The sequence below is a fragment of the Strongylocentrotus purpuratus genome, unplaced genomic scaffold, assembly GCF_000002235.5.
Source record: "Strongylocentrotus purpuratus isolate Spur 01 unplaced genomic scaffold, Spur_5.0 spur5_scaffold_18, whole genome shotgun sequence".
NCBI classification, from domain to species: Eukaryota; Metazoa; Echinodermata; class Echinoidea; order Camarodonta; family Strongylocentrotidae; genus Strongylocentrotus; species Strongylocentrotus purpuratus.
In genome coordinates this window covers 6,682,932-6,708,644 of record NW_022145603.1, presented here as the reverse complement: position 1 = coordinate 6,708,644, position 25,713 = coordinate 6,682,932, and the positions used below count along the sequence as shown (strand labels likewise).

The window sequence follows — 25,713 nt, the reverse complement described above, 5'->3', positions numbered from 1 at the left end:
GCAGCAAATTTTTTTGTGAGCAGAGAGAAACCACTGCACGTGCAGGAGTTGTTTTTGTGTGCAGAGAGAAACCACTGCACGAGTAGTAGTTAAAACCCCTGGCTTTATAGACGTATAGTCGTAAGGTTGAATGGTTGTATAGTTGTTCGTTATGGCACTTCGGGCCGCACGCTGTAAACTATACATGCGTTCGATGGATGCATAGTCGTATAGTTGTAAAGTTGTACAGTTTCCTGCGTTCTGATTGGTCAAAACCTTACATTCATCGAATGGATGTATAGTCGTATAGTTGTCATGAATATGGCATGTTCCGCCCGCCATACGCATCACCACATGTTCATCATGCACCCAATCCCATGGTTGTGCACGCAGTGCTTGCGAGCCCTTTCTAGGTCCCTCACTCTGTTCTAATTCCCTTCAAACTTCGTAGGCATAGTTTCTAGCATCCCTTTAAAGGTATCACACTAAGAAAACCCACTACAACTGATATTTAGAACAAATTACATATGGATGGAAAGATTTTCTCTTGAAAAGCACGAATAATTTGCTGAGAAATCATATAGATATCATGGAAAGGCGTAAAATGCAATTTTCCAAGACCCTTTTCAGACCCCTGAACCCCCTGAACGTAAGCCAAACACACGAGCTAGCGAGTTCTGAATAGTGACTTCACATACTGGGCAAACACAGCCAGCTAGATAGACTTGCACTCGTTCACCTATACAGAGTGAGTCAGAAAAAATGTCCCACTTTTTAAAAGTTGTATTGTTTGAAGTATGAATATTTAATCATGGGTTTCATGATATGTCTTGATAGAGTTGTCCTCCCAGTATATGTAGGTACCATTTTCATTCATGCACGACTGAACATAAGACAATCTTTACAAGACCGTGACTGCCAGATCTCACTTGCGCCAAGTTACGGGGTGAGTAATAAAACAGTGCATTGAACAAAGACAGTCAGACAGACAGACACACAGACATAGACACACACACATACACACGCACACACACAACACACACGGTAATAATTGTTTCATAATTTCCCCTTTTCTGTTTGCATTGAATTTTATCAAGATCGCCGAATGTTTAAAGTGGCATTTCCCTGACAATCTGTTTCCTTTAGTACACATTCACTACCACCATCATACCATCGTAATCATCATTGTCATCATCTTAATCTTCATCATCATCATCATCATCATCATGAATTGCACATAAATCAAATGTGCTATCTCAATATGTAGGTACATTAACAATCGTTGGCTATGTCTTTTGTTGGTTAACAATGACAATTTACAATTGATTTCTGTACTTTTGTTGCACTTGCCTACAAAAGGGTTTGCCTGATTTGGAAGCAGTCACTTGAGCCTCTTTTTAGTAGCAAAAATACACAAATTATGGTTCTTTGTTCAACACACTATTTTATTCCTCACCCAGTAAGTTGGCGTATGTGAGATCTGGCAGTCGTGTAAAGATTGTCTGATGTTCAGTCATGCATGCATTCAAACAATATAACTTTTAAAAAGTGGGACACTTTTTCTGACTCACTCTGTACAGTCAGACCGTAAGCAAAAACATGGCACAGTTCTCGTTCTTCCTATCTGTTCAGGATTAAGTTCATGACAATGAATTTGTCGTGAATATTGAGCCAGAATATTCAACATAGTGTACTATTCAATAAGTAGTGAGTGATGTTTTAAAATGTGAAAAACACGATCACCATAGACATCATGATCGCCTTCACAACTGACATCATCACCATTGCCACCATGACATCACCATAACCACCGTCATCATTATCATCATCCCCGTAGCCATCATGATCGCCATCACCACTGACATCATCTCCACTGACATCATCACCATTGCCATCATCTCCACCGTCGACATCACCACCATCATGCTCACCACAATCACAATCATCATCATAATCAACCTATCACAATATGTCATTGCTTGACTATTTATCTTACGTTCACCTTGTGTAGGTACTATTTTTGGATGAAATATAAATCTGAAAACATATCTTTTAGTAAGATTGTTTTTCTTTTTGGGGGAGTATTATTTAACAGGTCTGTGTAATTTACATTTCTTAATCAACATTCATGCTAACTTACTCAGAAGAAACCAGCTCTGGTTTCTTCTGAATAGCCTAGTAAACAGACAACGGTTAACCAAAAAAAATATTATTAACCCTACTACTAATAATAAATGAAATAGGACTAGGAATAAAATGTATATATTTTTAATATTAATATTTTATTTTTAAACTGACTTTGACATTCATGTTGAGACCATCAGACGCATCAAATGTGTCGCTGAGAATAAAAGTATCATGAGAGTAAAAAATTGTTAAATTGTATCAAGGTTCAGTCAGTTTTCTATTAGAGATAAAGACCAGTTATGGTCATGCGATTGCATTGTGAAAGAAACGTTGTGGAATCGATCAGAAAAGGTTGATCATCTAACATAAGTATTGGTGTGTACTGCAAGGTTCTGGAATCATCAAAATTGTTAAGAAATGTGGCCTAGTCTTGCACTGTACACAGAAAGATGGATTGGACTACGTGAAACGTGCGCGACACGTGCGCCTATATCTATCATGTCCAAATAGATTTAATAATTTACCAAAAAATATCAATTAGTAGGCGGTTTCTCGGCAAAATTTGTATCATCAAAACACATTCTTTGACATGATTGATAAAAAGAGCTTCCATTCCATTTTTTGAGAGGGGGGCGTTTCCAAAACTGGTCGTTACCTTTAATGAAATAAATGTTTTTTTCGTGTGAAGCTCCGGAATGCCACCTTGTAAGTATCAGAGATACAAAAATGTAATCACTTGAAATGGGTTTTTTTTTTGCTGAAAGAATAAGCTGAACAAAATCCTTCTCTTCCTTCTCCCAAACTCCCCGTTCAAGATTGTTTGTTCCTATGTGAAGCAGAACTGCTGTCAAGTCTTCAAATAATTGACAGTTAAAATGAACAAAGGCATGGAGTCCAGCAATTGTTGATCATGTCGGACATGGTGGCTCAGTGGTTAGAGCGCCCGCCTTGTGAACGGGAGGTCGTGGGTTCGAACCCCGGCCGAGTCATACCAAAGACTTATAACAATGGGACCTTCTGCATTCTAGCTAGGCGCTCAGCATATTAGATTGGAGAAGGGTAGTAGTAACATATTATGCTATGCAGGGCCCGCTGGAAGAGAAGTTTTATAACTGAAGTGGCTACCCTGGGTAAATAAAACGTTATTATTATATATTATATTATATATAATATATATTATATATTATATTATGATCCAGGAATGTAATGGAGACTGATGTGTGATGTCTGTGTCTTTCGAGAAAAAAAATTGTCAATGTTTCGCAAGTTTCGATGGTGCGTCAGTGCGTCTGTCAAAAAGAAAAACAAACAAATGACAAGAAGAAGGAATATAAAAGGGCTTAGTTGAAGGTACGGGGATATGAAAAGATCTGATCAAAGTAGCTAGCCATTTATGGTACACAAAACTGGCTTGCATTCAAAATTATTTTTAAAATGAAAGCAAATTACAGGTGTCAGATTTATAAAGTTTATCCTTCATGTTTCCACATGTGCACAAGTTGTAAAATGTAAGTGTTTCACTATGACTTTTAATGTTAATGCTGCTTTGTTCATGATCATAATACAACTCGCACAAGGAAAATGCTGCTTATTTCTATGACTGGTTGTTAAGTTTCAGTGACCAGAAGGCAGAACCAAAGTTTGAGAATCCCTAAATTAATATAATTAATTATCATGTAATTTGTAATTCTAATAATAATATCCAGATCAGCAGCCAGCCTCAGCTCAGCCCAGCTCAGCTCATTTTTTCCAGTTCTTTACAATTCCATCACACCCCTTGATACTTATCTAAACATGCTTAAACCCTTGGAAATATACTTATACAAGATAAAAAACATATCATTTGATCTAGATTTATAGTGAATAGCAATGACTAATTAGCAGTCGATTTATTTATATTGCTGTCGATTCGCGACAACAAAAACAAACAAACAAACAAGCAAACAAATATACCAGCTTCAAGAGAGAGATGAACATTTAAATATGTAGGTATGTCAATATATTTCTTTGAAACTCACCAAGTATCCGTATTTCTTTGGTCGAGACGAGTAACATCTCTGTTTACCCAAAAGCCAACACCGTCACCTGGAGCAGGTATCGCTAGCCCTTGCTCTCTCAGGCCCACCGGCTGCAGCGGCTCTGGCTCGTGCTGGTAGGATCGCGGCATTTGATCTATACCATCATCGCCTAGTTCTTCCTCTTCTCCTTCTTCTCCTTCAAGCTCTCCTACCTCCCCATCATCATCATCATCACTGTCAACGGAATCACTTTCCTCACTAATTTCAATGTCCATACGAAATAGTTCAATTTCCTCGTCTACACTCTACAGCCGACATTTTGATCTCAAGAGTATGCTTCGAATTTTACAAAAATTCGAGTCGCGTGTATTTACAATGTATTATCATATGCGCGCGAGTCTAGCAGTCTGCAGCTAGATGCTTTGTGACTAGCCGTGGACCGTATGTGACGTCACAATAGTGACGCTCTACGAAGGACCGCTGAAGACATGAAATCTGGATCTCAAAACTAACATTTTTGAGAGTTGATTACTGCGGGCCCCAAAAATAGAGGGAAGTTGTTGTATTGATCAGTAAGGCTTGTCCTTCACAATGACATGAATTTTGCATCAAATCAAAGCACTTTTGATTCTTGGGGTGACTCATTTAAGGTCACTGTATTCTTCGTTCTCTGGAATCTGCAATGCGTGACCGTCCAGGTTCCATTTTGTCCTTTTCGGGCCGTTTTGGTGGCCTTTCTTTCGCCCTATACCTATCTCCACTATCACAGAAGCTACATACTTCTTACAAAGAAGCTCGTGCATCATCGCACGCACATCGTTGTGACACGATTGCATGTCTAGTTTTTTTGTTTTTTTTCCCTCTATTTAGGCACTTTTTTTTGTATTACCTTCTAAAACAACAATATTTTACTGCTTTACACTGTATTACTGTTTTGGTGGCAGCACCAATAAAGCATTTGGCTTTCCTAGCTGTCTCCATATTCATATACATTTTTGTTGTACCCTATTGTAAATGTTTCTCTTTAAGTTGTACGCTATGTTTTGTATTTTATACGCTCGTTATGATGTTTTTATGATGAATGAAATAAAGATCAATTCAATACAATTCAAGTGAGAATTGCCTATATTTGCATGTAAAATGCCAGTTTTGTGTCTTAATTTTCTTGTTATCCGCCCCAAAAAAGGTCAAATATGAAATGTTATTCTCGTCACTTTTGTTCCATTTATTATCTCTGGAACTCAAATTTGCACAGATATCGACGAGTGTGCTCTTGAGCCTTGTATGCATGGAGGAACTTGTACTGACGGAGTAAACAGCTATACTTGTGCCTGCGTACTGGGCTATACTGGAAGTAGTTGCGAAACAGGTGAGACATACAGTCAAAGCAAATGACATACTTTCATACATACACTTTTTATGTAAAGTAATTGCATCTAGCTCATCAAGACATTGTAGATAAAATCGAACAAGGAAATAAAAAGTAAGAAAGCTTTAGGCATTGGTGAGGAAATTATTGGAGGTTTTTCTTAATTCAGAGTCTTCTAGAGTGAAAGAAGAAACAAAAGATATTAGGGTGTCCCACCTGCTGGTGCAGTAATAAGAGAAACTACACTCTTAATCATCTCAAGTAGACACATGGAAAAAGGGAGTGCATGATACTTTCAAGAACAGATTTGAAATTGTAATTTAGCTACTCTCTTTTTTCGAGTAGACATATGGATGGTAGGAGTGCATGATCATTAAAAAAAAAAACATTTTTATTGTGATTCCCACAAGGATCTCTATTAATAAGACAACATTCAGCGTACAATAAGAGTAGCATATTTCATCCTTATCATACAGATTCAACTGTTGGACCCTCGGTGTCTTCAAACTAAGACCATCCATAGGACGATTTTTCATCTCGAAATGAAGGATTTTTTTTTATCTCTTTTCCCCTTTTTTTTGTTCGGGGGCACATGGAGCTTCATTTAAAAATATTGTATCAGAAATATGTTTGCTATTTAAGGCTAGAATATTGGAAAGAATTCGAAAATCAAAAAAAATAATATTTAGTTAATTCATTTCATTTAATATATCTATTAATGGGTTTTTATGTATAAAATAACAAATTCCTCAACTGTCATTAATTTGAATTTCGAATATCAGTTTTGACATCATGTTTCTGTCATCCGCCAAATAAAGAAAAATATGTCAAAAAGGAAATTATTTTTCTTACCCCTTTTTATCCCATTCATTGTCTGTTAAACTTAATTTGCCCTGATATCGACGAATGTGATAGAGATCCTTGTATGAATGAAGGAAGTTGCGCTGATTTATTTAACTCCTTTACTTTCTCCTTTCTGTTATCCGCACCAAAATATTGTCTAAATGAACATTGTTTTTTCGTAACTTGTATACATGTCTTTGTCTTTGGATCTCATTTTACACAGATATTGATGAATGTGCTAGCAATCCATGTATGAATGGAGGAAGTTGCGCTGATGAAGTCAACTACTTCACTTGTGCTTGTGTTAATGGCTCTATTGGGACTTTGTGTGGAACAAGTAAGTTTTAAAATCGAATCAGATTAAATCCCGATCTAAATACACTTTTTTTTAGTAATGCTTTACCTCCTTGCTCATCTAAAAGTTATAGATAAAGGTTAAAGAAAGACAAAAAAACATCAAGTAATTGCAGAGAATTTTTTTTGAAAATGTTCTTGATTCAAAATCAACAGAACTGAACTGAATTGTTGTTATATATTTTTGAGCAGTAATGAGAGAAACTACTCTTCTTTTGATTATATTGAAGAAAAAAAACCTGATTATCATGATGTTTTTTAATATGCAGATACCGTTACGTTATTCAGTTGTCGATGTGTATGCATATGCCAGTTAATGTAAAAACCAGCAGAGCACTATGGGTCTTTAAAAGACGACATCTTGTGATTGTCGCCTGTTCTTTCTGTGCGCCAGAATGCCTCTTTTGGTGGGAAGTTCATTATCATTTCGACAGTATATACTGCCAAGAAATCAATATGATTAGACTACGGTCTCTTATACGATCCCAAGCTGGATATGCTTGCCGCATTTTGTATTATTTTCTCAGCTTTCCATTAATTCAATTTCTCACTGCTAACCTTGGATGCGATAGTTTAAGGTGAGCGATGAAAGTAAACTTGAGTTTCAGCGTAGGGGTGCCAAGTCCAGACTCAAGAGAGTATGCAATGTGGCAGAGCTATTGTTTTCTGAGGTAGGGCGGAGGCACAGAATTTATTCGAGAGGTATCAGCAGGCATACCAAGAAGTGCAATATGATCATGACAAGTTTACCAGGACCATCCAAAACGAGGCAGAGTATGATAGAGAAGACGTCTGGATGGAAGGTGTTCATAATGATTTACTGAAGTTACAGTTCATGGTCATTGACTGTGTCAAGCTTGTCAGGTCCTACATGAGAATTTTTATTTATATTTATTTTTATTGAAATATATACCATCTGATGGATGTGATGGTTATTTTACTGACTGCTAAGAAAGCATTAATGCTTGTAAGAAAGCAACCAGACGGCCGACGGCTTAAGGTCTTCTCCGAGCGACCTGGTAGTGAAGATTAATGCCTTACCAAAGGGCAATAGCGCATCGCCTTGGTTTCAAACCCGGGTCACCGGATTACGCGACCACTGCTCTACCGATTGAGCTATCGCGCCTCCTCAGACCACAGGGGATTTTCGAGGTCGGATAATCTGATTATGATGTTCTCCCATCGATTCTTTTTTACCGTCCTATTCTAAAGCTTAGGGCAAGTGGCAGAAAGAGCGGTTAATGTATAGCCTTTATCAAAAGTCTGGTTCCTTTATTTCTGAACCCAGCTAAGCTCGGGTAGGTGAAATTCGGTATGGCCGTCATCTTGATTAGAAGTTATTGTATTTTTAAAAAACAGATACGAATACCATGATGCTATCATGGTATACGAATACTATGATGCGCAAAAAAAATATATTTTTAGCTGCATACAACTCACTTTCATCATCCACTGCACATAATGAATAAGCACACATCTTTCAAGTCAAGTTTCGAAAAGATGTCCTCTCTTTCGTCAATGTGGTAAAACAGCTAGGCAATCTTTTCCTTTCAAGAGGTCTGCATAGTACTTAGCGCACATGATGTAATGGAAGAGGAGGTTGCTGCCTCTCTGTCCCAAATCCATGACATTGACACATCTCACCCAACTGCACACGTCAATAAACGGTTATTAAGGGCATCGATCTCAATTTAGCTATGGTCATAACCAAAAAAAGGAGCCTGGTCGGCGGCCGGGTAGCGAGTTTTTAGCCAATTTCGCCCGGGTACCGAGCGGCGGCCGTCCGGGCACCGCTTGTTTTGGCGCGGAGTTAAAATCCGGCGGCCCCTGCTCACTTTTCAATCGCCACCCAAAATACGCTCGGTGCCCGGGCTTTCGCCGCCCGGGCACCGTTCTGAATCGAAGCCGCTATGTCAAAGGCTGCCGAGTGGTCACCGCCCGGTCGCCGCTGTGAGATCAGTCGGTCACTGGAGTTAAACATCGGTCGGCAGCCTTTGACCTAGGGGCTTGGATTTTTGACCTAAATCGCTCGAAAGCGATCTCTTGTTTAGGTCGATGCCGGGCACATTTCTTTAAAATCAGCCGGTGGCCGGTGGGAGACCGCTAGGGAATCGGTGAGTCATCAGTCGGTCAATCCTGGACGCCGCCCGGAGAAGCTCCCAAATTTCGCCCAGTTTTGACCTAAAATCGACCGGAGACCGACGGGAAATTGACAGGGCACAACCACCCAGGCATCGCCATGGATCTACAGCCTGCTCGACTTCTCCAAAAATCGTTTGACGATGCCTTTATAGCTATAGTCACAAACCCCAAAAGTAGCCTGCTCGGCGGTCGGGCGGCTAGTTTTTAGCCAATTTCGCTCGGGCACCGAGGGGCGGTCGCTCGGGCACCGCTAGTTTTTAGGGTATCGCTCGGTCGCCGCTGAACTTTTAGCGCGGAGTTAACATTTGGCGGCGCCTGCTCTCTTTTCACTGGCCGCCAGAAATACGCTCGGTGCCTGGGTGGTGGCCGCCCAGGCATCGACTTAGTCGAGTGTTCGCCGTCAAGCGATTTAGATAAAATATCGACGCCGCTTGCTCAAAAGGAGGCTGCCGAGCGGTCGCCACCCAATTGCGGCCCAGTCGTCGCTGGGAGATCATTAAGTCACTGGGCGGCGAGTTCAAAATCGATAAGCAGCTTTTGATCTCGCAACGAACGGCCAGGCATCGAGCGTATGTTTATGCCCCGCCGCGCACCAACCGGCCGCCGAGCATTTTTATTTTTAATCAGCCAGTGGCCGGTGGGAGGCCGCTAGGGAATCGGTGGGTCCCCGATTTCGCTCAGTTTTTGCCTAAATTAGACGGGAAATCAAAAGGGCACAGCCCAGGCATACCTGGGGCTCTACTTCTCTAAAAATCGTTGGGCGATGCCTAAATTCCAGCAGCGAATGAGCAGGCTACCAATCGGTCGGTCGCCGCTCTGAGTTGTGATTATAGCTTTTTTTTTTTTTTTTTTTTTTTTTTACTAATACCAATGGCGGATCCAGGGGGCGTGGACCAAGGCGCCCCCCCCCCCTGGGAAGAAAAAGGTGTAAAAACACGTTAATTTTACCATTTTTTTATCCCCCCCCCCCCCCCCCCCCCTCTGGCGCTCAACTTTCGGGAGCAAAAAGAAAAGTGCCCACTACCCCCATCCCCCCTCCCCCCAACCCCACAGAGCGAAATATTGGCCGGCACGATTTTCAAAATTTCAAATCGATTTTAAATGTAGCCCCCCCCCCCCTAAGAAATCCTGAATCCCCGTCTGACTAATACTGTCCCACGGAAGAACGTTTGCTAACCGGTCTGACAAGAAAAAGGGCGGAAAAGAAATTGGCACACATATGCAAAACATTGTGACACAACTGCTCCTGTCACTACATTGACCCTATTGAAGATGACGTTCTACCCACTTCTATCCTAGGCATAGCAATTAGCTGTGCAAATGTCGAACCATCGGACTTTTGGCCTACCACGTTTTCATTGACCCTCAACATGACCTTGGGTAATAACCTTCTCTCCTAGAAATGTGTCCAAAATGCTGCAGCTTGTTCTTTTGTATTTTCTGGCAGCGGATGAATTTCGCTCCAAATTGGTTCTTGACAAAATCATTTGATTTATGAGCTTTCGCTATATAATATCCTCAATATCCTCCCCGTACACCAAATTTCGAAAGCGAGGATTATCTTTCCATCTGCTGCTCCAAGAACCCAGGTCTCTGACCCATACGATAGGGACTTTTAGATTTGCACGTCGACAGCTTTGACTGCAACGTGTGACGTCATTTTCCTAAATCTAGTACATACATACATATTGGTAGTCATGTAGCGCCTTTACATGCTCAAGGTACTCAGTTAGAGAAGATGTCCATCACTTCAATTACTCTTGCTGGACATGAAATTACCCTATCTAATATATGTCGCAACCCTGGTGTGTTTCTCGACTCAAACATGACAATGTATACACAAATTCAATATGTCTCAAAATCAGTACGTTATCAGTTACGCAATTTGGGTTTTATTCGTAAATATCTTAACCGTAGTGCCACTGAGAAAATTACTCATGCTTTAATTCCTTCTCGCTTGGATTTTGGTAATGGCCTTTTGTTTAGTTCGCCTCACAACCTACTTGCAAAATTACAAATATTACAGAATGCTGCTGCTCGTGTCGTGACCCTGTCCAACAAGTACAGTCACATCACACCAGTCCTCAAATCACTCCATTGGTTGCCCGTAGACAAACGTGTTATTTTCAAGATTATTTTGCTATTATTTCACTGTATACATGGCTCTGCTCCGCAGTATAACATCGGCTTGATTAGGCATTACTTTCCTTAAAGACAGCTACGTTCTCAAAACTCTGGCTTACTTGTTACTCCTAGGGTGAAAACAAAGTGGGGAGCGAACCTTCGCTCATGCTGGGCCTTCATTATGGAATACTCTCCCTCAATGGATTAAGAATAGCAGTTCTGCTGAAGTGTTAAAAAACAATCTTAAGAAATATCTGTTTAATTTAGCTTATAATTGATTACCGTAACCTTTCATGTCTGTACCTTTCCTATCGCACTTTGTAAAATGTATCATGTATGTATTTCATCTCTTGCACAAGCTGCGCGCTTTGAGCATTTGACTGTCAAGTGGATTTGGCGCCTTATAAATCATATGTATTATAATTATTATTATGCCGCGTGCGCATAAAATATACAGTTCCTCAGTTAGACAAAGGAACATCCCTTCCCTGCTGTTATGTAAAAATGTGTAGAACAGGTGTCACATGCATATTCACCTGTTCTACACATTTTTACATAATATCAGTGAAGGGATGTTCTTTTGTTGAGGGTAGAATGAGGAACTGTATATTGTGTCCTCTTTCTTTATCCGTGATGTTCATAGTGTTACTTCCTGCATGCATTTATATCGTCGTGTGCAATCTAAAAAAATTCTAATTGTAGTCAACATGGGCAGTTAAGTACGTTGACACGCATGATCAGTCGGCGTTCGTCGTGTTCTCGTCCACTCAATCTAAAAGTCCCTAATGTAACGATTGGAAAGACCAAAGCATTAATCAGACAATGTATATTTATATATATATATATATACGAAGAGATTAATTCAAAAAAGAGCTAAATTCACTTTTGATGAAAATTGAGTTATTAATATCAGAACATTGTTTACTTCAGAGCCCGTCTTTCAAAAAAAGTGTATACCTAAATTTTGCGAACAATAATGACAAAATGCACCTTCTAATATCACTTTTCCATAGATGCCTGTACTAAATATGGTAAACAAATTCCACAAATTTCTCTGAAGTTACAACAGTGGATTTAGCTCCTTTTGGAAATAAAAAGTAACGTAAACCGCCGCAAAGAAAGGCGGCTAAATTTATTGTTTAGTGTAAAGGAATGGCAACTGCGGGCAACGCAATGTGATGCGTATTACACTTTACATCATCATGTAAATACAAATGATACAGTTTTGCCGCGTCGTATCTGAACCTTTTGATTAAGGGGGCTATTTTAGACATTACCAATAGTCTTGCAATTAATTTCTTAAAGGCCCGGTCACACATAGGGGACGCACGGCCAGCGCATTGGAAATTTGCAATTTTGGCAGTGCGTTGTCGTTTGCTAGGTGTGCGTCATCATTCGTTATTAGTTCGTCGAGCGCGCTGGACCAACGCTATGCATTCGTCGGCATTCGCTGTGTGCGTCAGAATTGTTTAAGCATGCTCAAAAGTGTGGGCGGAGCTCGACGCATGAATGAAGACGCCAAAAGCACGCCAAACATGCGCGGAGCGTGCTAGACCAACGCCAGACATATGTGGAGCACACGTCCTGTATACGCGCAGCGCGCTAGCAACACGCTATGCATTCGGTGTCAACTGGCTACCTTCTCCCAAATCCTGACAAAAGTCTGGCGTCTATGTGTGACCGGGCCATTAAACAAAGGCAGCGAAATTGTCATTTGTTTTGTTTACATAGTGTTCATTATACTCCATTAACGACTTTCCTTCAACGTTTAATTTGAGGCACTAAAATATAAAGCTTACTCTTTCTTTAACTTTTGGGCACCAACCCCCAGTCAATAAATGTATCAGAGTATTCTTGTTACGTGACATGAATATGACTTCTAAATCACCCATGTACATGACCAGATATTCTCCACATTTATTTTCTGTTTAGCTGAGTGTGGCGATGGAACTGTTTGTCATAATGGCGGATCATGCACAAACCCCGGACCGTGTGATTGTGTAACCGGTTTTAACGGTACTATGTGCGAGACTGGTAAGTACCCCCCCCCCCCCCCCCCCCCCCCAAGAAAGAAGGAAGTAAAAAATATATAACATTAGTGAGTGTGGCGATGGAACTGTTTGTCATAAGGGCGGATCATGCACAAACCCCGGACCGTGTGATTGTGTTTCCGGTTTTAAAGGTACTATGTGCGAGACTGGTAAGTACCCCCCCCCCCCCCGAAAGAAGGAAGTAAAAATATATAACATTAGTGAACAAATGTTGATTTCTCGTAAGTTAAGGAGTTTACAGTAAATATATATATATATATATATATATATATATATATATTTATATATATTGTTGTGTTATTGTTAATTACTGAATTAGAGATGTAGGTATTAACATTGCTTCAATCATTTGAATTTAAATCTTTAAAGAATAGATTATAATGATAAACCAGTTAAGTAGGCTATTAGTTGAGTTCTGATTGGGTTTCATTTCTTAAAGAGTAATATGGTTTTCACTTTCTGGTTGATTGAAAACAAATAGTGATTTGCATAACTTGGAAAATCATGGAACTTTTGTTTTGGGGGGAGTAACATTTTGGCGTTTGCATTGTTAATGTATGTCTTCATTTTATCTTTCTGCTACACAAATTTGTTGTATCAATTACTTTGTGTATGGGCTTAGATCATATTTTTGTTTAATTGGCCATTAAGCTAGAAATTTTAATTGATAAATGATTACTATTTTTAAACCGATACAGATATTGATTACTGTTCTACTACTCCCTGTATGAATGGTGGAATTTGTATTGATGAAGTGAACAACTTTACTTGTAACTGTGCTGCTGGATATAAAGGAGATACATGTCAAACAGGTTTGTCACCAAGTTGAATTTGTCTTCAGTATTTTTATTCCAGAACATTATTTTGGATGAAGATTGTGGACCTTTTTCATGATACATACTACATTTTCAAGTTGGTGTTTTAAACCAATATATATACAGTGCGTTCCAGAAAAAAACGAAACCGAAACCGATGTTTTATCATAACTTAGTCACATTTATAATTACTAAATGACACATATTTGGAAAGCTTATATCATCCTCTTTCATTTGATGCAACTCATATGATGCATATTTCAAGGAGAAACACACTACGATTTTTGAGACAATGCTCCTTGCTCATCAAGAAATTATAGATAAAGAGCTAACTAGGAAATCAAAGGTGCTAAACATGTAGTCATTGGAAGGGAAGATCTTTGAAGTTGTTTTCCTAATTCAGAGTCAACAGAAATGAAAGAACAAACAAACGGTTCAAGGGTGCTCCAGGCTTTAGTTCAGTATTGATAAAAACTACACACCTTTTGATTTCGAGTAGACCCTTGCAACATGGCAGTACATATTAAAGTAGATATGGAGCTGTTTTCCTTCTACTGTCTATACCCTTTCAATAAAATAACGATGAAATAATTTGATAAGTTATCAGAACTAATGTGAACTATTGATATATATCTTTGAAATGAACAGTTCTGTGCGATCTATCGAATTGCCAAAATGGTGGGACATGTACCCCTTTTGGACAGCCTTGTAATTGCCCACCTGGTTTTACGGGAGACCTTTGCGAGAATGGTAAGTTGTGTCATGTGTTTATCAATGGTTAATCCTCAAAGAATGTTGGTTCAGACAAAAGTTCGATGATTATAATGATAATAACAAACTTTTAATCCAATATATTTTGTCATGTTTTTTTTTTTTTTTTTTTTGGGGGGGGGGGGGGGTATGCTCCCTTTTACTACTTCTCCCTGGACATATGCAATTATGACAAAACAAGACCAGAAAAATATACATGTACGCGAAATCATTTATGACTGTGCAAAGAAAAGAGAGTTACCTTACATCTTTCTCTTGTTTAACTGTAATTGTAATCATATATATATTTTTTTTCTTCAGCTCCTCAAGGATTGTCAAATGGAGCCATCATTGTTCTTGCTTTGGGAATATTCGGTTTTGTTCTCGTCTTTTTAAGCTTGGTTTGCTTCGTTTTCGTTCAAGGTTTTAGACGAAATCAAGCAATGAAACCAATGCTCGCGTGAGTATTACGATAAACTTACAATTGAGCAAGTCCAACCTATTATTTCCCATAATGTACTGACCACATCTATGATTGCACTCCTTAATAAGGACAATCACTCCCCGCAAATTAACCCCAAGGAAAGCCACCCGCGAGGACAATTACCAACGGAAAATTACCCCCCCCCCCCCTCCACCCCCGCGGACAATAACTCTCAAAGGACAAATATTTCCCCACTCCTGAAACTTACCCTCTCGGACAAGTACACCTCCCCCTGTTCATTAAAGGAAAAGTTCACCCTGAAGATAAGTTGGTTATATAACGATAATCAGCCGGGGGGTACTGCCCAGGGGAATATTTTCCAAGAATCAATTTCAGTATATACGACAACTGTACCAAGATGATAGCTCTACTAGTAGGTATAGCACACCAAAAATAAGTACAACAAACACATGTTATTTGATGATTGCAAATGATCAAGCTTCCTGAAAGCTTAAAAAAACAAAAAACAGAATTGAAATCGGTCAATGCGTTGTGATTTTATACCATTTTTTTGATATCGCATAATTACCGAAAAACCTGCCAGAAATGGTCAAATGGGCAAAAATGGCAAAATTCGACAAAGTTGACACCTTAATTCATCACCTTCCTGGACACAAATAATAAATTAAATTATCAGACACTAAAATATCATCTTTGTGGTAAAAAATACAAAAAAGAAAATTCATATATCTATTACCGTTTTAAAAACAGAAGCAAACAAAATAAGTCATTTTGCCATTTTTGCGAATCTGCAGATATGAAAAAGTTGTGAAAATAACTAAGTCCGTCTAATTAATATGCGCATATGAAATCAAATCAAAACCGAACATGATACATCAATGAAACCTATGTATATCAGACAGGTATGGAAATATATTTTTTTTGAAGAAAACAAAATTATGAATATTCATCAAATATGCAAATTAGGTCATTTCAGCTAATTGTATAATAGGAAATTCAAACTATTCATTTTGTTGGCATTTTTTAAAATCATATATTTATAGATCATACTTACACCAAATATTAACATTAAATTCCAAATATTTTTGCAATGCCAATAAAATATGGTGATGGAAATTACTTGGATCACCGTTACAGCTATTTCCTCATATATTTCACAAATTATTCAAAAAAACCGAACAAATGACGGATAAGAATTTGCAGACTTTCAGCTACATCACAGTATAGTTTTTTTTTTTAAATGTCAGATTTGAGGATTTATGACGATTTTCCGAGAAACTATTTAATTCAACAGGCCATAACATTCTACAGAGACTGAATTTCAGGGAAAAGGAAAATTTGGTGACCCCAGTACAGTTGTGGCTACCTTGAGTGTAAATAACAAATTGATTCAATGAGTGAAACATATGAGGATATTGCATTTTTGTAGAGAAGTTTTGTACATTGAGGTGCATTTTCACCACGCAGAATAACAGTCAATGGGCGATCAGCGGGTCATGTCACACATGGCTGAAAAGACAATATTCTGATTAATAATTTAACATATTTCCCACATGCCTTTAACAATGAAACTACACAGAATTGTAATTAAAGGTATGATTGAAAGATATGTGAAATAAAATATTGTTCAGTTTTGTTTTAAATAAATCTACGAAAATTGCTATTTCTACCAACTGACTGCTGTTGTGTGTGTGTGTGTGTGTGTGTGTGTATGTGCATGGGGCAGACTGTGTGCACAGGCAGTATGATCACCCTACTACTAGACCTTGGATCAGACTAAACATAACATTAAATGGTACTTTTATGTTGACAATTCCATGGTGACAATGCCATAATACAATTCAGTAATACTTGGTAAATGGTGGGGCATACATGTATTTTGGACCTGCCTAACGAGTGCCAAGAGGTATCTTGCCGAGTGGTATTTTATCACGGTGTATGCATGATTGTTAGACATTCTGCATAGAATTCGAGGACGTTCCCAGATAAGTCATTGTTCGTTTACATCCCCAGAATAATATTCGAGGAAAAAAAAGCTGTCTTTATGAAAGAACAAGAACATTGCAAGAAAAAGGTTCATATTTTCATGATGTTTGCAAACATGATAATGTTTAAGTGTATGTTCATGTGTTAACAAAAAAGTGGAATTGTTTGTATAAAGTGGACTCGATAATAAAAATGAAAGGATGGCACCTTCATTTAGGCAAAAACGATCAACTTCAAGTACATTTTGTTTTACTCCACTAAGAATCATGCATTGCACCTTGGAATACGAAAAGACACAACTTTCTTACCCTCTATCTCTTTATTTATCTATTTATCTAGTATCTACCTACTTATATTTTTCTCTCCATATCTACCTACCTACATGCTATCTATCATTCTATTTATATACCTATACTGATAATAATGATATTGTTTATCCTGGGAAGCTGTTCTTCCTGAGGGCCTGCAATTATTATAAACCCGTCTTTATAGCTCCATATCTACCAATCTATATATCTATCTTCCAATCTGTGCAAACCGATTTTTTTCTTCTATCCCTCTCTCTCTCTACCTCTACATAATTATCTGTGTACCTATATAGCTACTTACCTTTGTATCTACATAAATATATACATCGTATCAGGGCAATTACCCCTTGGAAAACCCCCCTCCCCGGAAAACTTACCCCAGTGACAATAGTCCCCCGGAATATTACCACCGAGGACAACCCCCCCTCCCCCCCCCCCCCTCGGAATACCGTCTTGTTCATTAAAGGGGAAATCCACCCTTATAATAAGTTCTTAATGCAAGGACATTTTTTTGATCGGGGGTAAATTGTCCTCGGGGGAGGGGGTGATTGTCTAAAGAGGGTTATTTTCGAGGGGGTAATTGTCCTCAGGTGGTAATTGTCCACGGGGGTTCCTAGGGGGTAATTTTGCAGGGCTGGTTGTCCTCGGGGCGATTGTCCTGGGGGGTGTAATTGACCGGGGGTGATTGACCAGGAGGTAATTGTCCTAGAACCAAATGCATCCTTATACATATGTCTATCTACGTATCTATCAATCCAGCTGCCTATCTATCTATCAAACTGTCTACCTCTATATATGTAACTATAGATCTGTGTCTCTTTCTCTTTGCCTTTATCTACCTACTCATATGTATATTCATATATATCTAACAATCCATATACCTATCTATCAAACTGTTTACCTGTATTTAACTACAGATCTCTGTCCCTCTCTCTCTCTCTATCTATAAACATATACTGTATATATTTATATATCTACCTTCTAAAACTTTATAAGCATGAATCTGTCTCTATGTATTTATCTACATATATTTCTTTATACATATATATATATATATATAATTATATGTAATGTATGTATATATATATATATATAGAGAGAGAGAGATAGACATAGATAGAGAGAGGGAGAGAGAGAAAGAGCTTTTAATTGTTGTATACATGGATACCTCTTTCATGTGAACTAGTTTTGGTTTTGGTTTTTATTTCGACTTGATATTTCGGTGATATGATATCCTTTGTATCGGCTGATTTGTAATCATTAGGTTTAGTCTGGGATGAAGTGGCCTTCATTGACCCATCACAGTTCGTACTCATGGTCGCCTAGTTGTTTCAGCATTTTTTGTACATTTTGTGAAGATATTATTCATAGTTCTCAAATGTAACACAATATATAAAAAAATTATTTTTTCTTCTTCAGTGAGGCGCAGTATGACTATTCAATTTGCCGAAACAGAGGTGTCTACGTAAACGAATCTTTGAAGGGTTCTAGGGACTACGAGTCCATTCAAGAACGCCGGTATGCTGTTGGCCAAGCATTGGATCGACTGAGAGAAACTAATGCTCTGGTATAAACAGTTTCCTTTTCGATGAGTCTAACTTGTTATATACCACATAAATAATCTCCCTGTTTGATATGTCATTTATCATGTAATAGATAAACCAAAGGCTTTCAATAATATACCCAAATATGAACAATATGCAGGATTCAAACACCAGCACTTCGCTATCTTTCTCTTATAGTACAAAGTGTTGTGTACACAAGTTTTTGTAAATTCATTAACATTTTTAACGTCACCATCTTCTTTATATTCAATAATTCTGTTATTCATAAACCCATATAATGCCATAGAATGCCCTTTTCGGTTTTTCAAGGTTGTTTTTATACGTTCTAGCAGTACATAATGTTTTCGTTAAGTTGATTGGTTCACGTTAATATAATGTTATATGTATTTTCTTTCAAACTTTGATTTTTCTTTTCATCAATTTCTTTTCATTACAGAACAACAGTGTGGATCAATTTCTAGTCCATTATTGATCACCAAGAAATAACCTACGGATTAAGAAGGAATATGACAACGGAATTCGGATGAAAAGAATATAGTGAATTAGTTGAATACTTATAATAGAACGATTGGTTCTCTGTTAAATAGGCTAACGGTTGACTGATTGAATTGATGTAATCATGCTAAAACTCACATCAGCTAGTCTCTGTTAGAAACATATAACTAATGAAATAAAAATCAATTTAAATATAAATACATAAAAAAAAATTAATATAATTTACTGTATCTGTGAGTGTATAATGGCTGCAATATTAATCTAAAAAGCGTTCTATATCATCATTCATATATTATTCATCAAGTAACTGATATTCATTTTCTCCAAATATATGGAAACACATGATCCATAAACTATAATCTAAAGATCTGATTTCTACATCATGCTTTTAGTGTAGCCAAATTTCAAGTGTTTGGAATAGTACAAATCTATTTTTATATAGTTAAAGTTCAAATGCTTATGTTAATGGGAAGTATAACACCCCTTTCTTTCTCTCTTTCTTTCTCTTTCTCTTTCTCTATCTTTATGTATATATATATATATATATATATATATATATATATACATATATATTAGATGAGTACATTTTTTAATGGATCTTTTTTTTGTGGAATATATGAGCACTGCATATAAAAAAAAGTTATCAAATACACAACATGATGTGGTCATATGGGGTAAATCCACCGCGCTAAAACAATACAACCAGTATCTTTGAATCTTGCATTTATGAAAATAAAAATAAGAATGTTTACCTTTGGCACTTTTACCTCAAACATTTTTGCCAGGCACCAAAATAACCCACTTCCCCCACCCTTCCCTCTCCCTTTCCTCCACCACCATCACCACCACCACCAGGAAAAAAGCAATTAAAGGATTTTATAACAAGGATTTTTTTCTTCTGCTTATCAATAAACGGATATGATTAGTATATGAGAATTAAAGGAAGTGTAAACACCACTTGTTTTGTAACATTCCGCTAAAATAGTGACGCCAAAATGACTTGGGTTGGGAACAAACGAAAAAAGTGTACGTCTGATGTATTAAAACAAAGCAGGCATCACATTTGTGTCATTGCCATTTGAAAATATGAACAAAACTATTTTCCTGTAATTTTATATGTAATATATATTTTGTATATATATAGTTTATTCTATATATCTTCATTTTCCTCCAAAGCAATTAATTATACAGTACTAGTGTTATACCTCATAAGTCTTTCATCATTTTAACAAGGCTTCATGTTTTTATATATAATCTTGTTGATATGATATATTTTTTTACATAGGATCACGAAACACTGAAATAAATATTCCAATAGGGAAGACCACTGCATACTTTATTGAGTCAATGTGTAATTCATGAAGTATATTTCATTATCATCAACATCATCATCATCGTCATCATTTGTTATTGTTTATCGTTTACTTAGTATCATTAGTATCACATTATTGTTATCAAAATTATTCTTATTTTTTGGTTCAAGATCATTGTTAAAGGTACTATGTCTCATTTGCAGGCCCGAAAAAATGAAAAAGTTACTTTCCAACTACATTTGGAGAAAAAAAACTTCGAAAAGATTTCGAACTTCCCTCAAAACGACAGGGCTTGAAAATGGCTGTTAGTGGGAAAATAACGACCATTAGTTGTCGAATCAACTTAAGTGATTGCAGTCACCTAAGTAATAGTCTGATTTTAAGACCCTTTTACCGAATGGTCGTACGTTTTGTACTGCACACAGATTCAATCAGTTTAATTTTGGCCATTACAAGAAGTGGGTTATTGATGTAGACAAATGATCATGTACCTGTTACAGCTCATGTTGTGTATGTTATTAACAAAGAAAAAAAGATGTCAGTCAGTCATTCAATAGTGACTGATGGCGAAGTCTAGACGGTAAACGGGTTTCTTGCATAATTTGAATACCAGGAAACTGCTGATGCTTAAATTTCACAGATAGGACATGGCATATTCAAAATTCCTGCAAAGTTCTACAGAATTCGATGTTGGCTGCAAAAGGAAATGTATCTTTAAGAGAGTAATCGTTGTGTATGTGTGTGTGTATGTATGATTCGTGCGTGCGTGGGTGGATAGGTGGGTGGCGAGGACAATCTTAGAACTGTACCTTCACTTTGATAACCACGCGCGAAACGAGGATGTCATCGATTCCAGAACCAGACAATTGTTTTAAAATCGGAGTCCCTTTTATAGGGGTTTATTTAGGTTCTCTATTTGCATGGAAAAGGTCGATCCTCGGTTATGCAGTACATTTACAGAACTTTCTAGGGATGTTATATTCTTAGGAACAAGTGATTTTCGAACATATAGGCCCGAATTCACAAAGGAAGTTTGTCGACAAACCTTGGTTTTGTGTGTGTCATGACGCGTTTCGACGCGTTTTTACAAACCAGGTTTGTAAAAAAATGCGTAAAAACGTGTCATATGACAAACCTCCTTTGTGAGTTCAGGCCATAGTGTAATGGGATACCGACGTGTACCATCGAGTCATCGATTTACACCAGAAACGCGCATGAGCGTAAACATGCGAAGACATGGGCGCTCTAGCCATTATCAACTTAACACCGAGCGACCCCGCCTTTGGGCTTTCGTCTTACCGTTTGCACATCATCGAATTGTTGTTTATCTATGCTGCACATTTATATGGCAACGATGCTGACTAGTCTTGACGAAATGCACCGTATATTTGTATGAGGTCGAGGAAAATGAACATGGGCACATGCACAGGTATATGAAAAAAGGCCCCGGGCCCCGGGTTTATAGGGTTAAATTTGGGTTCTAATGCAGAGGGCGCTACACAAAATAATTTGTTGTGAGATAATGCAAAACTCAGTGTCAAATTTGAAAGAGCATACAATTTAAATGACAAAGTCATCTTTGGATGATCAAAATCGGTTTAGAGACGTCTGAAATATCCATAAAAATAACGATTTCTAATACTTGTGTACCACCAAAAATATTAGATCATTTGAAAAAGCCGTTGAAAAAACGAAGTAGCGCCTTTCCAGTTTCAGTTTTATTTTTCATTTCCAATAGATCAGTAATTATGACAAGAAATCAGATATACAATTTGCCATTCAATAATATAATACATTTTACATGGTTTAAAGTTGTGAAATAGAAATTATACATAATTATCCAGTATAATAGTTTTTAATTTATTTTTTAAAGATAAACCTGTGGAAATGGAGGAATTCACTGAAAACAGGGGAGTGTTTCCCTAACACTAACAATAACCTCCATGACAGAATAATAGCGTTTTATTTCTTCTCTTTTCTTCTGCAAGATTCTAAAATTCTGTTTAAAATAGAAAATCTTGGAAGTATCATTAAAACGTTTACTTCCTTTAAAATATTTTATGTTAACATTTTATCAAACCCAAAACCTCAAACTCGATGGCAAAATGTTAGTACCTTGACTAGAGCATTTTTAATAGCTTATAGGAATTAATTTGTAAATCTTATTTTACAAGTAGTGTTGGTTGTAAAAAGTGACCAGTCCATGATACCAAGATCTGTATCTCATTGTGGTTCCTCTTGCTTAAAGCTGCAAAAGGGAGCTTCTATCTGTAGGCTGGCTGATGTTTCATAAGAAGCATAACGTTGCAGGTAATTCAGGCTCTGCAGTCTAGAATAGGAATTGAAAGTTATGAAATAAATGAATCAATTACTACATACTAGTACAATTTTTCAATCTATCTTCAATATTTGTATTTATGATTATTTCAAATACTTTAATTGCTAAATAAAAAAAAGTAGGAGAATAAAAAATAGTTACAGGAGATAAATGATTAATTGTTTGCTTTGGATTTAAAAAAAAAAATCCTTTCATTACCATTTGTATATTTTTTATTTAACAGAATGGGTAAGATGGGTATTAGACTTCTTACAAGGATTATGAAAAATTATAGATCAATTTTGGTAATTGATACTGCTTACCTTTTCAATTTGAAGAGATGGACAATAAATGTTCATTTGTCATGAACTAGCAGTACATGCAGATGCCATAGCTCTTTATTTTGCAACCTAGGATTTAAAACAGAGATACATATATTTGTTATGAAGAGAGCACATCTATTTTTCAGAAAAGTAATTCTCACTGTTGTATCAAATGTGTTCAAAAGAACATATTAAGTACATTTTTATCAGTAATTACAACAGTAATTTACATGTATTCGGTCCAAGACATTGTTACCAACCAAATTGTAAGGTTTTTAGACATTTGGAAGATTGACTATGGAGTCTAATCTTGATCTCGGATACCCTGCTCTTAAACCAAACACTGTTGTACACAAATTCAATGAACATTCCCCTGTCGTGAGCAGAAGGCAAAGAGGTACAAAACAAACAGAGCAGCTTTCATCATACATATATTCTCATTACAGTTTGTTCAATCACCTCTTTATACATTAATTGCTGCCCTATTATTTGTACAATATTAATCAGGCTGGCTGATGAAGTAATTTATCTATGATTTAGATATGTCATAGTTGACTTTCCCCTCACATGGATTTATCATGTTTTCGATTGTACGTAGAAATTTTAATGAAAATCAAGATTTACACACTCAACAACAAATAAGTAATCTATTTATACATAGGTCTAGAAGAACCACACACACACAAAAAAATTAATTCTAGTATAGTCTAGAGCTTGGAGTTGGACTGTGTTAGGGACCCTAATACCAGGGACGGATCAAGGGGGCACAGGGGGCACGTGCCCCCCCCCCCCCCCCGCCTGCCCCCCCCCCAAAAAAAAAGTTAAAATCAGCAAAATTTGCCAAAAATGTACTGACCAACAGGAACGTGCCCGCCGGCCAAATACAAAAAAAATAGTGTTACCTCCTAGACCTAGACTAGTCTCTATATCAACAAAAACAAGACAATGCTAAAATAAATAAGGGATAGGGCCTAGATCTAGGCCTAGATCTTGATTCTAAGCCCAAATCTACAACTAGTAGCATAACTAGTAAAACCACAATACTACTGCGATAATAAACTAGACTAATAGGTTTATACCTGTCTGTCCTAACCGAATAATAAACGTTGTTAGGAAATTACTATTGAACCTGCATGAATGGACGGAAATGGTTGAACGGGTGCAATTCGTCTACTTGGAGAGTGATATAAATTGATTTTATTTATGATTTCGTTCAGTTACACAAAAATGAAATTGCATAATAATGAGAGGAACACTTTTCTTCTTCCAAAATAACAGATTTGTTAACAACAGAATTGATATTTTCAAAGAAAAACAGATTCTACTTACTTTTCAATGACTCTCACTGTAGTCAAGCAAGGCCATTTTGTGATCGATTTACCCCAAATTGACTAGCCTTGATTGCAGACACCTAAAAATCTATTTTAGCTTAAAATCGATTTGATGAAACAGCTCACAAGTATTGGTTTTAAGCTAAAACTGATTCGGCCTTAAAATTGATTTTAAAAATCGAAATCGATTTTAGTTGATGAAACACCACCCAGAGCTTGTAAAATGTATGTCCCTCAAAATAATGACAAACATAATTTGTGTAACGTGTAAATATATCGACTTTTTTGTCGTATTTCAGCCAATACCGATGCTGGCATTTTTGCTGGCATTTTCGTGTTGGTTATATAACGCACAACCAACCGGCTCATGTAATGTTATTTTAAATTAATTAATTAATTAACGGTCACCGTATTTTGTTTAAAGTTGAGCTGAATTGGTATGATTGTTTGGGCTAAATTTCACACATGTTGAGGTCTAAATTTACCTTTATAGCAATTTTAGGTCCTAACAGGGCACTACAAATGTCATAGATAAGAATAAGAGCAATAAACATGCACTTTGAAGGCATTTGTGGTCTGAAAACAGAACTTAACTATCCCTGTAATATATTTGTCGGTAATTGGTGGCTAGTTTTGTCGGTAAACGGTGGCATCTACACCACCCGCCCCAACTGAAAAAGGTCTAGTGACGCCCCTGGATAGCAGACCGATTGGACGAGAGCTCTTAGGTCCGTATGCAGGCTTCTTAGGCTTCAGAATGGCAATGTCTTCCATTTCGATGGAATAGTGGATGTTGTGCAGATTGAGAGAAAGGCTTGTAGCCAGGAAGTAGATTTGTGACTCAGGTTCTTGAGGAACTCTGTGTGAATGTTATCATTGCCTGGTGTTTTGGCAAACTTTGTAGATTCCAACCTCATCCAATATGAAGGCTTCAGACACGGAGGTTGACTCTGGCGTGGACTTGAGGAGTTCCTTTATCTCCGAATTCACTGAGCAAGAATGTGTTTCGTCCTTGGCGGTTTTATCTTGCCACTTCGATTGTTAACTAGGACTGAAGC

The 25,713-nt window shown here is 37.3% G+C and overlaps 1 protein-coding gene, 1 long non-coding RNA gene and 1 other non-coding gene across 3 annotated transcripts in view; 2 read left to right on the top strand and 1 right to left on the bottom strand.

The window, feature by feature from the left end:
- LOC578366 (fibrillin-1) overlaps positions 1-19,829 on the top strand; it is a 51,624-nt gene extending 31,795 nt beyond the window's left edge. Inside the window, exons 42-49 of the mRNA XM_030989111.1 lie at positions 5,380-5,493; positions 6,560-6,673; positions 12,889-12,990; positions 13,706-13,819; positions 14,471-14,572; positions 14,894-15,032; positions 18,731-18,878; positions 19,313-19,829. Coding sequence (XP_030844971.1) covers positions 5,380-5,493; positions 6,560-6,673; positions 12,889-12,990; positions 13,706-13,819; positions 14,471-14,572; positions 14,894-15,032; positions 18,731-18,878; positions 19,313-19,348 — 869 coding nt within the window. The 3' untranslated portion in view covers positions 19,349-19,829. The remainder of the gene's footprint in view (positions 1-5,379; positions 5,494-6,559; positions 6,674-12,888; positions 12,991-13,705; positions 13,820-14,470; positions 14,573-14,893; positions 15,033-18,730; positions 18,879-19,312) is intronic.
- TRNAT-UGU lies at positions 3,023-3,095 on the top strand. The gene has a single exon. It is a non-coding gene; the product is annotated as a tRNA-Thr (tRNA).
- Positions 19,830-22,818: 2,989 nt separating the features above from the next.
- LOC115925309 lies at positions 22,819-23,474 on the bottom strand. The gene is made up of 2 exons (XR_004064614.1): positions 23,325-23,474; positions 22,819-23,013 (listed from the first exon to the last, which is right to left on the bottom strand). It is a non-coding gene; the product is annotated as an uncharacterized LOC115925309 (long non-coding RNA).
- Between the last annotated feature and the right edge of the window lie 2,239 nt (positions 23,475-25,713).